This window comes from Agelaius tricolor, unplaced genomic scaffold, assembly GCF_023055355.1.
Source record: "Agelaius tricolor isolate 1412-34295 unplaced genomic scaffold, bAgeTri1.0.p SCAF_9, whole genome shotgun sequence".
In the NCBI taxonomy this organism is placed as follows: domain Eukaryota; kingdom Metazoa; phylum Chordata; class Aves; order Passeriformes; family Icteridae; genus Agelaius; species Agelaius tricolor.
In genome coordinates this window covers 22092125-22109852 of record NW_027269269.1, presented here as the reverse complement: position 1 = coordinate 22109852, position 17728 = coordinate 22092125, and the positions used below count along the sequence as shown (strand labels likewise).

The 17728-nt window shown below is 41.8% G+C and overlaps 1 protein-coding gene across 1 annotated transcript in view; it reads left to right on the top strand.

The window, feature by feature from the left end:
- Nucleotides 1-17728, top strand: part of CASR (calcium sensing receptor) — a 73861-nt gene that overhangs the window by 40143 nt on the left and 15990 nt on the right. The window contains exons 3-4 of the mRNA XM_071433212.1: nt 197-503; nt 2920-3798. Of these exons, the coding sequence (XP_071289313.1) occupies nt 197-503; nt 2920-3798 (1186 nt within the window). The remainder of the gene's footprint in view (nt 1-196; nt 504-2919; nt 3799-17728) is intronic.

Genomic DNA, 17728 nt, shown 5'->3' with positions numbered 1-17728 from the left:
GTAGCAAAAACATGCCTCTTCTATAGTAGAGACAAAAGCAAAACTTTCAAAATTTAGTAAAGTGCAAGAAATCAACATAAGTTGCTTTTGCCTTTTGTATCTGGGTTTTTTCACTCTGTCTTTGCCTCATTCCTGGTCTCCTCTGCTCTGTTTTCCTCCTTCTCACTCTATTTTGTTTTTATTTTTGCTCCCCCAGGTATAATTTCCGAGGTTTCCGCTGGCTCCAGGCTATGATCTTTGCCATAGAAGAAATAAACAGTAGCCCAACTCTCCTTCCCAACATGACCCTGGGATATAGGATATTTGACACTTGCAATACAGTCTCAAAAGCCCTGGAGGCCACACTGAGTTTTGTGGCCCAGAACAAGATAGACTCCTTGAACCTGGATGAATTCTGTAATTGCTCAGAACATATCCCTTCCACCATTGCAGTCGTGGGAGCAACTGGCTCTGGTATCTCCACTGCTGTGGCCAATCTGCTGGGACTCTTTTACATACCTCAGGTAAGCTTCCACCTCAATTGCTTAGGTTACAGAAGTGGCCTGCTCCTCTACTCTGCAGAGATTAAGAAGAGATTGCTTAATCTTTGCCATTTCCAATAGAATTTATAGGAGAGAAACAATAAAATGGGAGCGGGAGGGGTGTGGGTGTTAATTGTTATGATAGAAATGTGTCTTGCTAGCACTTTGCAGTCCCCAAATATAAAGGTTACTGAGCAGCCATAACAACATTTGGCCAACAGCAGCCCAGCCTAGGAGGACTGGAGTCCTCTAAAGTGGTTTAGTCTGTGGATGCAACAGTAACTGTAAGCATTCTGACTCTGCTGGAGCCAGTGCCAGTGTCCATGGCCCCATCCTTTTGTTTAAGAGGCTGGTTGATCTGTCAAGACCTTAAGTAAAGTACAAGGCTGATTTAATGTTGTTGCTCTTGATTTTACTTTTCTACACTGAGGTCAGCTTCAGAAAAAGTGCTTGGCCTTGTATAGCCTAACACTTCCAATCCCTCTTCCAAAATTAATAGAGGTGCCGGAGCTCACAAGAGCCCTTATAACAAGATTGTGTCAGAATGTGCTCTCAGTCTGTCCTGAGAAATGTATCTTTGCTTCAGCCAGGGCTGCAATTCCCATCTGCACCACGAATGAAGAAGGAAGGATTCTTGATTGCCCTATGCACAGTAATATATCTTGTCTGTTGAGTCTTATCAGTCTGCCTCCTTTGCAGGAGTCTGAAAAACTGGACATTTGTTCTCTGAGCAGGGCAGGAATGGTTTAAGCTGTGCTATCTGGGTATTGCCCAGAGTGGCATTGGAAGCTGGCATGTAACAAACACCCTGATGACATCTTATGGGGCACTGTTGATTTACACATCCCATTACCAGGTAAACAGGGGCAGCTGAGAAGGGTTGCTGAGTTCAACTGAACCTAAGAGATGTTTGCAGTTCTCAGACTTTCTCTTTAAACAGAGAATGACATTTGTCCCATGAGGTAGTACCCTTATCTAGAGGCTGCAGAAAAGGGTAGATGTCAGGAGGTTCAGTTCTGGAACAAAGTCTCAGCCAGGTGGTTGAAGCATGACAACTGAAAGCAGGCTTTTAGGCTGGCAGATGTTGAGTAGAATTGTCACAGCCATTTATAGCAAGGCCATTAGCAAATCCAGGCTTATTAGGCCCTGCATTTCTGTGGGAGTTGGAGGTGTATTTTACAATTAATATATGACTCATTTCTCATTCTGTTGACGTAGACACTGAAAATGTTACAACTTCTCTTCTGTTTCTCAGTACCTCAGGTCAGTGTCCCCTTACAGCACATGTGGCAGTGGGACACATTGCCTGTACTCCTGGAAAAAGGTTGATGGGGGTGAGAGTAGCACTGGGCAAGAGCCTGGCCAGGGTAAAGTACAGTTCTGTGAAAGGAGGGTTTACTCCTGTGGCATTTGAAACTGCACTATGAGACTTCCTTTTCTTTCTTCTTGAAGAAACAGTAAATAACAGAGTTCAAGGAGAAGATAAGGCTTTCTGTAAATTTCCACTTTGTACAAAATGAACTGTTTATAGAAGACTTTTTCAAATGAGAGTCAGTCCCAAAGAATTCAGATACCAATCTCAAAATGTGTTTTAGAAGTTCTCCAGATCTTTAAACAGTTATAATCTGGGGTTTAAGGTTTTCTTCCTATTTGCAGATAATTCAAATTATATCTTAAGAGCATTGTTCTGATTAGGAAAATAAAGTATTTCTTGATAGCTTTAGAAGAGGAAATAAAATCCAGTTTTAACCATAGAACATGGTGGCTTATGAAACATGGACTGGCTTCTTTGCTGATTCTGGCCAGCAGTCAGGAAACACTGCTAAAGTAGCATTACCATAACACTATGCAGGATCAAGGAAGCTGATATACTTCACATTCTTCTTATGTCAGCTGACAGGGATTGTATATAAAAGGCAAAAGGAGCCCGTTTAAGGATGGGGATGGATGTCAAAGGCAAGGAGAGAAAGACAGAGTAGCTTTGGAATGGCAATACCATCCTTCTGTCTCATGCCTGGTTCAGGACAGAGAAAGCCTGTGTTTTGTCTTAATTCAGTGCATTCCCCTCATTTATCTAGGTGGCACATTCTTTTTATTTCTGGATTGACAGAAATCTTTGCTATTCCTCCAGTCTAGTGTCCATTTCTCTCTCCCTCAGATCCTTGACCTTGCAGGTGGGCACAAGCTGGCTCCAGCCTCTCAGGTCCGAGCAGCTGCTCCTGTATGAGTGCCTCTGTAGGACAGGCACAGCTAGCAGAACCCTCAGAGTGGATCACCTGCAAACACAGGCTAAGAAAATGTGCTTCCCAGGCTGACAGTGATGCTAGGTAAATGGAGGCAGTTTATTTCAGGCATTTCACTTTATGGTGTGTTTTGCTTGTTTGCTGTGCTCTGACAGGTCAGCTATGCCTCATCCAGTCGTCTCCTGAGCAATAAGAACCAGTTCAAGTCCTTCCTGCGCACAATCCCCAATGATGAGCATCAGGCCACAGCCATGGCAGACATCATCGAGTACTTTCGCTGGAACTGGGTGGGAACAATTGCAGCTGATGATGACTATGGCCGGCCAGGGATTGAAAAATTTCGGGAAGAGGCGGAGGAGAGAGATATCTGCATTGATTTTAGCGAGCTCATCTCCCAGTACTCAGACGAAGAGGAGATCCAGCAGGTGGTAGAGGTCATCCAGAACTCCACAGCAAGAGTGATTGTTGTCTTTTCCAGTGGCCCAGATCTGGAGCCTCTCATCAAAGAGATTGTCAGGAGAAACATCACTGGCAAGATCTGGCTGGCAAGCGAGGCTTGGGCCAGCTCTTCCCTAATAGCCATGCCAGAGTTCTTCCGTGTCATCGGCAGCACCATCGGGTTTGCACTGAAGGCAGGACAGATCCCAGGCTTTCGTGAGTTCCTGCAGAAGGTGCATCCCAAGTCCACCAACAACGGCTTTGCCAAGGAGTTTTGGGAGGAGACATTTAACTGCTATCTCCCTGATGGATCCAAAAATTCTCCTGCTTCAACTTCCTTCCACAAGGGCCACGAAGAGGGGCTGGGAGCTGGAAATGGAACATCTGCCTTCCGACCTCCGTGCACGGGGGATGAGAACATCACCAGCGTGGAGACGCCATACATGGACTACACACACTTGCGGATATCCTATAACGTGTACTTAGCAGTGTATTCCATCGCCCATGCCTTGCAGGATATTTATACCTGTACCCCTGGGAAGGGACTCTTCACCAACGGGTCCTGTGCAGACATAAAGAAGGTGGAGGCATGGCAGGTAAGCCTTTCGTTCATGTGCCTGTGCAATATACCTGCAGAAGGAAAGATAAGCTGTCCCAAATGCCCTTTAGGGTGCCTTTCCAAATCCTGGGTCTCAGACACAGCATAAGGCTCCTAGGATGCAGTGTGTGACTGTGTCTGAGGTAGGTGCATGCTCCCACCCACAGGGAATGTAAGGTAAGTTGGGCTAGGCCTGCAGTGAAAGGGGCTTAAACCAGGTTACATTTTCTCGCATTTGCTGCGGGCCAAAAGTGCACACACAGACAATTACCACAGCCTGGCTGACGCAAGGTAACTTGATCATATATTGAGCCTTACATAAACAAGAGGGCCTGGGGAGAACACATAAACAAGGAAAACAGTTTTTAGAGTTCATTTTCTTTGGCAAGCTTTAAATCTTTTGCAATCCCACAGCAATTTTCCATACAGACTGGATTTTTTTCCTCACAGTTTTAAGCTTATATAGGATCAAACCAAAGAAGATTGAGTAATGAAGGAAAATAATGTGTGGCTCTTGGGCAGAAAATAGCTGCTTTGATTTGGCAGTGGTATTTGTGAACCGATGAAATTATATTAATGACTTAGTCCCATTTACCCATTCATTCAATGCATTCTGCCCACTGGCACATGGATCACATTTTGTCTTCTGATCCTTTATGAATACTCTCTACCTTACTATGTGTTTGATCATGCTATCCAATGTGGTATTCACTTTGTGGTTTTAATATCTACTGCATTCTTAACACAATTAGCATGACCTGATGATGATATGTCAAATATGTAGCAAATTCTGTCTGCTTCATTCTGGTTGTCACAGAACACTTGAGCCCAAACATGCCTGAAATCAGAACAACACAGGTGAATAAATGGAGGATCACCTCCCCATTTTCATTGGTGTTTTCCTCTCTTTGGGACATTCTAACCAAAACAAAGGCTGCCCTTGCCACAAACTGCAGATGTCAGGTCACACTCACATATAGGAACTGCAGTTTGGTTCCTGTCTAGTCTCCATTAACTCAAAAACATTAGTCAGATCAAAGTAAAAGGCTTTGTCTTGGCATTTATGGGAAACTTGCACTGCTCTAGGTGCCTGAACAGGTTTATCAAACCACTTTACTCAGAGTTGATGAGTGCAAGGTTTGACCCTGATTTAGAGGAATCCTGCAATTGCTGGCTGTCTGTAAAGTTCCTGTCTTTCAAAGCTATTCTGCTTTTCAGAAAAATACTGGCAGAAATGGGCAAGTCGCAGAGAGATTTAGCTTTCACTGTTGTCAGTAAAAATGATCCAGAATAAATGTAGTTTAATTCATTCCTTTATGCCTTGTCAGCTTGGAAAGTAAAGCTGGATATTCATGCCATTGCTAAGTAAAAGAATGTGTTTATTGAAGGTTCCATGCTTGAGAAGAATGACCTCTCATTTCTGTGTTGCATGTCGGGTGCTGAAGGATATACACATCAAAATGTAAAGCATCCTGCTGATCTAGGTATTTGGGTATACATACCTGCCTGAGAGGAGGGAATCAGCTGGGAGTATGTAGAGAATAACCCCAGTGGGCAGGAGCAGGGAGCACTACAAAGGAACAGGCTATACTTATAACCACCACCATCATATGAAGCCTACTTGTGCATTTTTTTCACTTTGTTTCAAAATCAAACACATGAATAGCAGGTAAATGCCAAATTTGTGTGCACACCTACTTCATACCAGGCATTGCAGCTCATTACTTTCAGGAAGGTTTCCTCAGCCCTGGGAGTAATGAGTTCACCTCACAAACATGCAGCCTCCAGCATTTCCAGAGTAATTTTCTGAGAACCACACAGGAAAAAAATCTTTCTACTGAAGTCAATCTCATTTGCAGTGGTACTTCTGCCAGTGTTCACTGCCTGCTCCCTTTCTCACAGTCAGGTCAGGCTTTTCTTGATGGGAAGTGACCTGAGAGGGCAAGGACAGTGTTAGGAGACTCCCATACCTGTGACTGGAGGGCAGCTGCTCACAGTATGTGCAATTACTGGCCAGGTGCTGTGTGGTACAGATAAGGTGAACCTGCTGAACTTGTGGCTCCATTAGCCTGAGCTCCTGTCTGGAGCAGCTCTTGCCAGCAGGGTTGTGGCTGGGGAGCAAAAATGATACATTCCACAATTTAATTATGTACCATTTAATTTTGCTGCCTTTCAATGGCATTATCCTTTTCATACCTACGAGTTTTTATTGTGGTTTGCTAATTGCTAATTTTATGTATTTATGACACAAATCTTCTGGGGGATGTGTTCTGTATCATTTGTGGAGGGTGCTTGTATGGGTCCATATATAAACCCAGGATTTTTACCTCAGTGATCAGTTCATTTGAAATGGACAGCCTAGCACAAATGACTGTGAGTTGGTTAAACTGAGTGAGGTTCTCCTATTAAGAATTTACCATCTATAGTTTAAGAAGGCTCTAGGTGTGTTTCAGCATGGGGAGAGCAGGATTTTTGTCTCCTAAGGTGAAATACTACCAACTTTCATGTTTAATTATTTACAGCTACTTGTTCAAGAAACTGTTTGCTCATTTTCTCCATCTGGGTCAGTGATCTGTGAAAGATCCTGTCCATAAACCCAATGCTGCTTCCTTTTGCCTTTGAAGCTGGCTATGGGCATTCTCAGTGGAGATGGGACTGGCCAGCCCAAGCTGTCTGGCTGCCCAGCATGTGCAGAGATGCAGAGATGCATGCAGAGCTGGTGAGCAGGCAGGACAGCTTCCAGGCTGTGCCCAGAGGAACCTGTGCCACTCATTCCACATGCAGAGCTGGCCAGGGAATTCAGAATCCTGTATCTGAAAATGAGGCAGCTGGCACTTCAGAACTCTGCAGAAAATTGCTGCCCTTATTCTGAGCTATCTGAGCTGTCTTGTTTTAAGAATCTACATGCTGTAAGGCAGAAGATAATCGAGGTGCACACCTTTGCAAGATGCCTGCTGCAAAGGGCAGACAGTATTGTCTGCATGTGCCATTGTTGTGTCCTGTACAATATTGAACAAGATCAGATCAATTGCTTCTTTTTGCACTGTTTTGTTCAGGTAACAAAAAGGTGCAGGGCAATCCTGAACAAAATGTATAAATCCTGTCACTTCGGGGCAAGGCAAAATTTTAGGAAAAGCACTGAGAATTCATTGCATGGGTGCAAATAGTAGAACAGAAAAAATCCTCATAAAGGTTTCCAATACCTCTGGCTGTCAGAAGACCACTCTCTTCTGCTGGGGGGTTGTGACTTTTTAGGAGACCATATCAAGTAGAGCTAATTCTGTGCATTGCTCTGGTTTGTGGGCTTGCCTACCCCAAACACAGGCTCTCCCATAAGCTACAGAATGGAAGTGGGAACTTATGGGAAGGGGTGGAATCCAGGCTGAGAACTGCTGTACTGATGCTGCCTCTTTGTCAAAATTACCTGCTTTTTTGGCCTGTTTTGCCATAACTGCTTTAACAGTCTGGTTTTGAAGCCCTTTTTTCTTAGTATCTTCCCTGATAAGATTTCTCAAGTCCCTCAAGTTCCTTCATTTTCTTAGTCAAATAGCTCATGAGGCTATTTCTGCAGTCACTTCTAGGAAAAAGTCCATCTGTTCTTTTTTCAGTTCCCCTCTGAGCATTTACAGGAGCCTCTCTGGTGGTCCTGCAAAAAATAGGGAGAAAAGTAATGGGGAATCTGTCTGTTAGAGCAAATATTTCCTGCTTCATATTATTTTTGTGTGAGAAGATGAAAGACCTGTCTTTTTTTCAGACCAAGGTCACTCAGTTTCTGCCCATTCATTTGGATTCTTGATGAGCAGCTGCTGGATCTCTCTTTGTCTTGCAGTAAAAGCATTGTGATTAAATGGGGAAGACAGGCTCCCAAGGATGTGAGAAGGCAAAGGTGTGCAGCCACAGGGTCACTGAGCAGAGCATCTTTGGGTTGACTCCCACATAATTTGCAGGTTGCTGTTACTCTGGAGGTTTTGAACTTTGGCATAAGTGAAAATCAAGAGCTCTCTTAGGCACCAAGGAAAAGCACAGTGCAAGGGCTGAAAAATGTGTTGTGCTAATGATTTGCAGGTTAGAGACATGCTTGTGTGTATTATTCTATGCCTGGAAATCTGACTGACCTCAGACTCAGTGAAAAGTTGCCATATGCTGTTCCAGAAAATAAAAACAAATACAAATTGGCTTCACCTAGCAACATCTAAACTCTTTTATTGCACTTGTGCACCTCCCAGCCAACAGTTCCTTCCTCAGTGCTGGTGATGCTCATTGTGAAGAGGTAAAAATGGACTGGCACCTTCTCCAGCTTTACATTTAGGTGCGTCTTCCTGGCTGGAAATTGATTGTGGAAGGCTTTAAAGAAGTAAATAATGCCTTAGATGACTTAGACCTTTGAGCCTAATGGCTTATCTAATCAATTTTTGTGTCTATTAAACTAGAGGCCTGTCTGAACAATTCAAAACCAGCTGCTTTGTGGTATACAGAATTAAATAGTATCAGAACAGCTACTAGCTGTGGCTAGTGGGAAAATTAGTCATTTGGGGGGAATCACAAAGAAAACAGAGGAAGCTGTTGAATGTCAGGCAACTGCAAAACCTTGCCTACTCTGCAATACAAATGCACTGGAGATGTATTTGTTGTGAACAGAAGGCAAGAGGTGTGCCTTTGTTGTGGGAGGCAGGATTGAGAGGGACACTACTTGAGCCACACACAGAAATATGGGGGTCAACAGAGCAAACACAGCTATTTCCCCACCAGGCCAATAACAAACAATTGCTTATTCATCAGTTTGAAGATAACAACTTGCCATCAGCTGAGAGCATCAACTAAGCAGACAATAGATGGAGTGTTATTTAAATGTCTCTACAGCTAAAAGGAGAAAGACTTAACTGGACTCACCAGTAGAAAATGTGCTGGGAAATGATTGCCCTGACAAGGCTGCTAGAAGAAGGGTGAATGAACTGCATGTAGCAAATACAACAAAGGAGTTATGGTTATTAATTACTAAGTAAAGAATGGCTGAGATTCTTCTGAATTGGGTAGTACACACTGCCTGATAACCAAACGCACAGTATCCTTGTCTGCTCCCAAACACGTTGAGTTTTTCATAAAAGTCACCTTTAATATAGTCATTTATGTGCTGCTTTACAACAAAAGCTGTATTTGAAAAGAACTTTTTATATTTATGAAGCTCATTTAATAAGTACTTCTGTCAGTTGGGGAAAAGTCAGTTTTTCAGCTTACAGTGGGAATTTTAGGGAAGGCTCCATGAAATGCTCATACAATGTCTCTCTGTAACAGCTTCAGATAACAATTATCCCTTGAATTACCAAGACCTCAGACACCTGTATCTGTTACAAAGACACAGCATGTCTTTGTTGCACAAAAGGATGTAAAATTTCTTCCAGGACTGACCTTTCCTGATACTACTCACAAATGGAGCTGGTGACAAAGAGCGCCTTGAGAGCTTCCTAAAGGCACTCACAAAGTGGGATGAGGAAACAAGTGGATATATAAAAAATTTCCATTTATCTCAAGATGGGGTTGAAGCTAACTTCAAAGTCATTATAACCATAGCATAGGTTATTATTTCATTTCTTTCTGAATAGTCAGCTATCTTCACAAATGCTTTACTAACCAGTCACATTTAGTTATCCCCAAAGTGAACTTTTATGCACTATGAAGGACTGGTGTTGCACCACACAGAAGTTAGGAGGAATGAGAACAAATTACTTTTTATGGTGACCCTTTTGCCTTGTAGAATTATAAGAGTGATCTTCCAACTGGACTAGAAGCAATACTTTGAATGAACTTTTACCAGTGTCTGTAGGAAGAATGACATGAAAGACTGAAGAAATCAAAGTCTTGACATGAGATTTCTTTGTTGGCCAAGACTTACATTGATAGAGGAAATGGAAAAAACAGATTTAAGCCAGTAGCCAAGTGGAACATGTGCCCAGACACAGTAACTGAATTCCCTGGAACGTTAGCTGACAATTGATGGGACCCATGACTGTGCTTGCCCACTCTGAATATCTGAAATACTTCCATGAGTTCAGTTAACTCACTGTGACTATAGGAAACTTTTTTTTTTTTTTACCTCCATGGATAGTACTTCTTGAATAGATTATAAATAAGCATTGAACTCAGGTTTCATGAATTACCATGGTTCTGTTAAAAGAAATGACACCTAGAGTGCAGAATCTGTTGGTTCTCATTCTAACAAAGAGCTTACCCAAGCACTGAAGGAATTCATCCTATAGCTCCAAACAGGAATGGATTTACAGTCAAAAGCTATGACTTTCTCCTGGCCTAGGGAGCAGCACAGTTCTTCAGAGCAGTATCAGCAGTGCTCTGTGCAGGATGAAGTTTCAGACCTTAGTGGGGCTCTGAAGAGACTGATCCATAAAGGCCTGTTTGAAGAAAGTGACAGCAAAGGGCTGTAAAGGGACACATCTACACAATTGTTCTCTGCACAGCTGGGCAGGGATGGCATTAAACACCTCCCAGAAAAAAAAGGTTTCAATCAGACTTTGTTTACACAAGACAACATATGTGAATTATACTACTTGAAAACACTGAGCACTTGAGCCTTTGGGTCTACTAGTAGCTTTAGTAGGACAATTTTTTACATATTATTTAATATTAAACTTAAATTAATAAAAAGAGCCCTATCTTAAGCTGTTAGGTTCTTCAACATTAGAGTTATTGTGCAGTATGGTGATGTCCCAAGAGCATCATTAAAGCATCATTTACTCAGTTAGGACTTCTGGCAATAGATCCTTCACCCTTAGTACGCAGCAACCTGGGCTATTGTACCAGATAGACTTCTCCATATTTTATTTACTGCTAGTGAAAACCAAAGCAATAGTGGCATCAAGTCTAGACTAAGTGGCTCTGATTTTTTCATGCCATGGCTGGTAAGGACAGGAGCACATAGCACAAAATACCATCTAGCAGCACTGACAATTAGGTTTCAATTGTAGCTGTACAATTGCCTTTTTCTGTACAGAGACCATCTCTCTCCACAAAACCTCATCAGAAACCTAAAACATGTTTAAACGGAGTCACTTTCCAAATGATCGTGCAGTTTGAAATCCTTTGTATAATTAATTATGTAAATTTATGCCGTGTTCAGGAAAGTAAGTAATCTTGATCCAGCTAAAGGCTGCTTCACATCAAATGTAAAACCTAGGTATTTCATTTCTGAAAGGCTGTGTTTGACAGCCAGACTTGTGTTTAACAAGATTTATTTTCCCCAAAGACATGCTGACTGGTAGACCTTTTTTTTTAATTAGTATGATCCATGGCAGGCCACGTCTCTTGTCACAGATCATCTCTGATTTCCTGTTGGGATTTACTGACCTTTAGTTTCATTGGTCCTTACTTGGCCTTGCTTTATTAGATTTAAAAGTCCACATAAAGTATGCATCATTTTTCTCCATATAATATTTATGCACATTGATCAAATTATTCCTCGGTCTTACCTTGATAATTTAAACAGAGTGGTCTTTTAGTCATAAGGTATGTTTTCTGCTTTAGTTCTGTACCTTGTCCATTCACTCATCCCTCTTTTTGGCATGTATTCAGTATTCCTTCAACAGACTCAGCACAGCCAGACAGGGAAAAAAAATCCCACATTTGCATACTCCTATTACTTCCTCATTTGTAGGAACACAAGGTACCTGAGCCTTCCGTGCCACAATGGAAAGGTCACATTTAGTTGCCAGTAATCCTTTGCAACAGGTGGTACCCTTTCTGTGCCTGGTGTGAATTCCTTATGCCTTGATGCACAAGCCTGAATTTCCCTGTATTAAAAACAGATATTTGAAAACAATCTGAGGGGAAATACTTTTTCTTTAATATTATTTACTATTACCTTAATCCATGAATTTTCAGCAAATTTTTCCAGCAGTGGTTTGTAGCTGCTGCCAGGGTACTGATGAACATATTAGGAAACAGTGAGGTGTTTACTGAGGCTGGAGGAATTCCCCATGAACTGATGATCTGCCTCTGTTGATATCTGTTGGGCAATTCCTGATCCATATATGTGAAGTATAAAGCTCAGTTATTTCACTTTTGAACAGGTATGTTTGTCAATCCAACTTGAATTTAAGAAGATCTGTATTCTTCAAATGTTACTAGGTGACAACAATTATGTTTCTGTCCTACAGTTTTTTATCAATCGCTCCTCAATCCTCAACTCTTGTTTTCCATTGTTTTTCCTGTGATTCATGTCAGGCTAACCAGCCTTTGGCTTTAGAGGACCTCCCTCTGTCTTTCACAGAATTGTCTTTTCTTGGCAGCTGTTGCAGCCCACCAGAGGCTGACACTGAGCAGAACTTTGGGCACAGTGTTGGGAATGCATTACACTTGCAGGTGTAGCAGAAAGGTGGATTGGGGTTGCTGTGGAATAAGATTAGATAGCATATTGACTTTGTCATTCAAAGCCAGTGGCATTTTTATGTGTATATCATAAACCTACTGTATTAGTGCTCTCTTTATTGCTCATGGACTGCTGTGATGAACTGTCTGGTTCTGTCAGCCTTTTAAATCCAATTTAAATTGCTCAGGTTGCCCTCTAATCTCTCTTTAAGGACTTTCTACCTCAGTTAATGTCACATTATGGCTCCTAAACAAGTGCCCTTGAGATGTCTGTGATTTTTTCTGATAGCAAGGGTACTAACACATCATTCATTTAGCTTTCCTGCCCCTCCTCAGCTCTCTCTTTAGCATTCCATCCTCGTTAGCTGTCTCTTACAGCTTACTTAATGTCGTGAGGATCTGACATACATGGCACCTTTCAATTTTAATATGTTCAAGGAACTTATATATTGCCTGGTGATTTTTTTCTTCTTTGTTCTCCAGGATTTTTTATGTTCTGCTTTCTGACAACACAACACCTGTATTTCTCAGTCTTATTTGGATGTTCCATGTTGAATTAGTGCTTTTAGAGCCCACCATAATAAATACTGCTGTTTGAGCTCTCTTTGTATGATGAGGATAGCAGCATATTATCGCTCTCTAATTAATGAGCTTTTATTTTAATGAGCACAGGCAAAATTTTGAACTGAAAATGGGTTTATCATGCATAGGGTACAGTCAGTCAGTCCTTTCCTCTAGCTTGTCCATGGATTTTTTCCCATTCTGTGGAGTTCCATCATCACTGTCCTATGCTTGTACAACCCCAGAGTAAACACTAGTCAGAAGTCTCCTTGATTTTATATAGCATTATATCCTGCATCTAGGGGTTTTCCACAGACATTATTTTTGATTTTGCTGCCATAATTTTTGTCCTGATTCCTAGGAAAATAATTAATGCTTATAGAATTAAGGAGGGGAGAGGTGCAGTCACTTTCAGCCATTTCTCCCCAGAAGAAGCCTCCTGCAGTCAGTAGATCAGATTAAGTCTGTTTGTGATGGCACTGAACTGGGATTGAGGCTAACTCCTGAAGCTGCTTGTAGGAAGGATTTTTTGGACTTTAGGGAACTAATACTACACTATCAGGCTTTTGGCCATACAAATATGTTTAAGTACCATCATACAGCTGGATCTTAATTTAAAACAGAAAAAGGGTAAATGTTAGATGTAAAAAAGTATTTTGTCATCTCATTTCTACTCTCGAGATAGTCAAATTCACTAATTGCACTTAATGGAAACATCACTGTCCAAACCAGCATTTTGACAGACTCAAAATGAATTGTTTCTTCTTTTTCTCACTAAAAAAAAGTAATTACAATTAAAAAAAGAACTGTCTCTTGAAGGTCACACTTTTGAGTTTGACTTTAAAAAATGTGTTTGTACTGAATTTAATTTGAGAGGATTTCATGTTTCCCTGTGTAAATCTTTGGTCACTGGGCGAACTCATTATTCTTTACCAGAGCACACCTATGTGAGATGCTGTTTACTATCAGCTAGGCATTACACAGTACAGGCTCAGGACTGGTGCTCTGTGGACAATTGCATTTAGAACTGTAAGTGTGCACAGGGCCAGCAGGAGTTTTGGAGGACCTTGGGCAAACAAAATATCCTGGTCCCATCCTTACTGCATCCTACAACCTCCTACTGATGATTAAATCAGTCTGGAAAAGCAGCCATGCAATGCCAAAATGTAGCAAAATCATTTCTTGATTCCTTTGGGAACCTCTGTGAATCATCAGACAAGTCTTTCAGAAGCATTTCAGACTCAGGTTTGCAATGGAATCAAGGCATCTGCAGCCACCAGTAAATATCAAATGGGTTTTCCTGAAGTATCACAGTCAGACCTGACTTGTGCAGCCTCTGTTATAAAATCCACTAGGCTTGGTCTTTTGATTTATCTCTGGACATCGTTGTAAATATGGTACTGATCCTAAATCAGATTAGTCCCATTTTCTATCAAGTCCCATTTAGAAAAGCTTGCCTTTGACATTTTTGGTTTAAGTTACTTGCTTCTACTGCTGTAGTAATAACTATTAATTTGTTCATTTTGTCACCTTTTATTGTCAATAAAGCATCAAAGTTGCTGCAGTTTTTAAGCAGCAGAGCAGGGTCACTTGGTTGCTGGTGAGAACACCACATAAGCTGACCCATCAAGCCCAGTTACAGGCACTAGAACTGGTCCTTGTCTTAGGAAACTCTGGGCTTCACCAGTTTCCAAGCACTCATAGCATGTAATGAGACAGGGAAGCACCAAGCACCTTCCTCTGAGCAGCAAGTGAAAGTATTTCCTACACAGTCCACATGAGTTCCTTGCTGTCCCAATTTCTGCAAGTTTCTATTGGAGATGCTGCTTCTCTTACACAAAGAAAGGACAGAATGTGTGCATGGGTCCCCATGTCAGCACCAGTACTGTTCCTCCCCAAGGGCACTGGTCAATGGAAGAGGCAGAGAGAGATCCAGCCCCCATCTGCCTAGGGACCATATCCTGGACAGAAGCAGAACAGAACCAATTATCAGTTACAATATGACAATCAGCACATCTTGTTGTGTCAGCTGGATGTGCTGTATTTCTCCAGAGACATGAATAAGGTCAGTTGCCTTTGGAGGGACAGGGGTCTCTGCTTCTGTGAGAATACACCACCTCTTTCCCACAAATCACTACGTATGTCATGAACAATTACATAATTCCATGCTTTCGTTTCTTTTGAAATGGAAGGCTGACTGGCCAAGAACTATCATCACCACCTGTGGACCTCTTTTATCTTAATTTAATTTAATTCTTCTTTTCTGATCAAATGACTTGAACTAACAGCTTTTTCCAGGGGAGAAGAAGTGACTGTTAATAATAATGACTTGTACTATTGGTGCTATATTTTCAGAATAATTTTTTCTTACTTTCTTATCCTAATATTTAGTTTGCTCTTCCTGCTGCACAAGGCACAGAGTGATTTTGCTGAGCTGCCTACAATAATGAACAGGTCTTTGTTTTGAGCGGTTAGTTAATTTTCTTCAATAAAGATTATGAATAGCTTAAATTATTACTTCTAACATATGGCACATTGTTTTTGTCATACACATCTAAATGTGTTATCCAATGACCTTCCCATATTTACAAGGAAATAATTTGGTTCTTATCAAAGCATAACAACATTGAATGTTCTTGAGTTATTCTAAGGCTTCTCACAGCTATTCTTGAGTATTGAATGAACTCTTGTTTTCATTCTGTTTTCAATTCAGTGCAGTTCTAGTGTTTCACCAGAGCTGGGATGTCCATCCTGTCTTGCCAAATTTCCCTTGGGAGTATTGTCTGTGTATTGCTGGCTGACCATCAATTCCTCTCTCTTTGACACCAGCCCTTGTTCCAGAGTCCATCCCCTTCTGTTCATCTGCCCTGTTGCCAACCTGACAGTTTAATTCTGGAGTACAGCCCACGCCTTGCACAGTAGGTGCTGACTGGTTTTCATTATTTTGGCATGAAGTGCTCAGCATCCCAACTACACACCAGGCACTCCTTGTGCATGGAGCTGGATGTGTGTAACCGGAAGACATCCAATTTTTTTTTGAGGTATTTACAGTGAGAATCACAGCTCTGTTCCTGGGTACCTTTCAGCTTCTCCACCTAAGATACCTTTAAAGTGATAAAAAGTATTAACAGTCACTTCTTCAGAGCAGTAAGCCAATAGACATCAGGCAGCTTAGGTGGAATTTGGTCACCAGAGATAGGACCTAAGGGAATGGCCTGAAGCTGTGTCAGGGGAGGTTTAGATCAGATATTAAGATAACGTTCTTCACCCAGAGGGTGGCTGAGCACTGGAACATGTTCCCCAGGAAAGTGGTCATAGCACCAAGCCTGACAAGAGTTCAAGAACCATTTGGACAATGCTCTCAGGCATATGTGTGATTCTTGGGATGTCCTGTGCAGGGCCAGGAGTTGGACTTGATCCTTGTGGGTCCCTTCCAACTCAGAATATTCTATGATTCTGTGAATGTAGCGAGTGGTGTGAGGCAATGAATCACATCCTTCACTGGCTGAAGAATTCCATTATTTTCTGAATGGCTTTTGGAAAAAGGTGAGATTAATGCTGTTGGCATATTCTGGAATCTTGGTTTGAAAAACAACATCAGCACTACTACTGATGCTGTCCCTCTTGGTGCATAACGGGCAGCAAGGAAGGAGGAGAGGTTATAGAGGAGAAGGAAAGTTCAGCTCCTGCTGACAAGAATGTTTTGGACAGAAGGGTAAAATTCATCTTGCCCTGCCTCAGGCTTCTGGAAACAGGTATTACTGACACAGGGGGCCAGGGCCAGCACCTTCCTGCCTGCTCAGTTCCTGTGTGTCAGAACTTGTTGATGTTGTGATGACAGCCCTGCCTTTCAGAGAGCCCAAGTGTTAGCCCTACATAAAAAAGGGCAGAACAACATATTCCAAATTAGAGAATGCAGCAGGAATTAAGGATTTGATACAGAAAGCAAAAACTTGAGTTTTTCTAGCCTGTAAATAAAAATTGACACATAGGTAGTTGAAAGTGAAAGGAAGAAAGAAAAAAACCACCAAAAAACTATTGCTTTAAACAACTTTTCTCTTAAAGTATTTTATGAGTGGCTCTTTCAGAACTGGCCTGGGCATATTTCTTCATGATATTTGACCACTGGCAAAACCCAGGTCCTGTGCACCATAACCCATGGCCTAATGCAACAGCTGATCTTTCAAGGCCTTACACCTGTTACATCATTATGAAAGCATCTTCTCCATGTGCTTGATGAGAGATCCGAAACAAGAGAGGAGATTGGGCCTTCTGCAATGCAAAGTGAAAGTCAGGGCTTGCCATCTTGAGGACAGTTGCCAACTTTTCATCTTCATTCACACTGAGCCATGATGTGATATTGTTGGTTGCTCTCAGCATGGGCATTCTACCAAACCAAAGAGAAAAACATTTGGTACCTATCAGTCCAGAACTATTTTACAGGCCTGAAGAAAGATAGGTAGACAGAAATTAAAACTTGAGCATGGGAAAATGTATGTTAATTGTCGAGACGGATTGCTTGCAGCTGTGTGTTAGGAGGGGCAATTGTCTGTGTTTTACATGGTGACAGACACCTGTAATGTGCCCAGGTTCTCTTCCATTGCAGGACCATTTGACCTAGGGAGGAAACACATCAGAAAGAAACTGCAGAAAGAAGCCGAGGATATTAAATCTTTGACAGTACATGGAGACTAGTTAAGGACCTGTCACAGTTGAGACAGAGTAAAGGACAGCTCATAGCACACCTATGATGTTTATTTGATTTTTGATGTTTATTTACATTTACTTAAGAATTAATAAGACTACAACTTTTAACTGCTTGATATCTCACACACTTTTGCTTTCCCCAGTGATCTCACCTTCCCCTCCTGGTAGGGACATGGTAGAGGTCTGTCAAGGTGGAAATTCTCACTTTATGCTGTGCAGCTTCTCTCAGTTACCTTTCTCAAGCATTACTGGCCAAGATTACTGAGCATCCCCCAACATTTGTC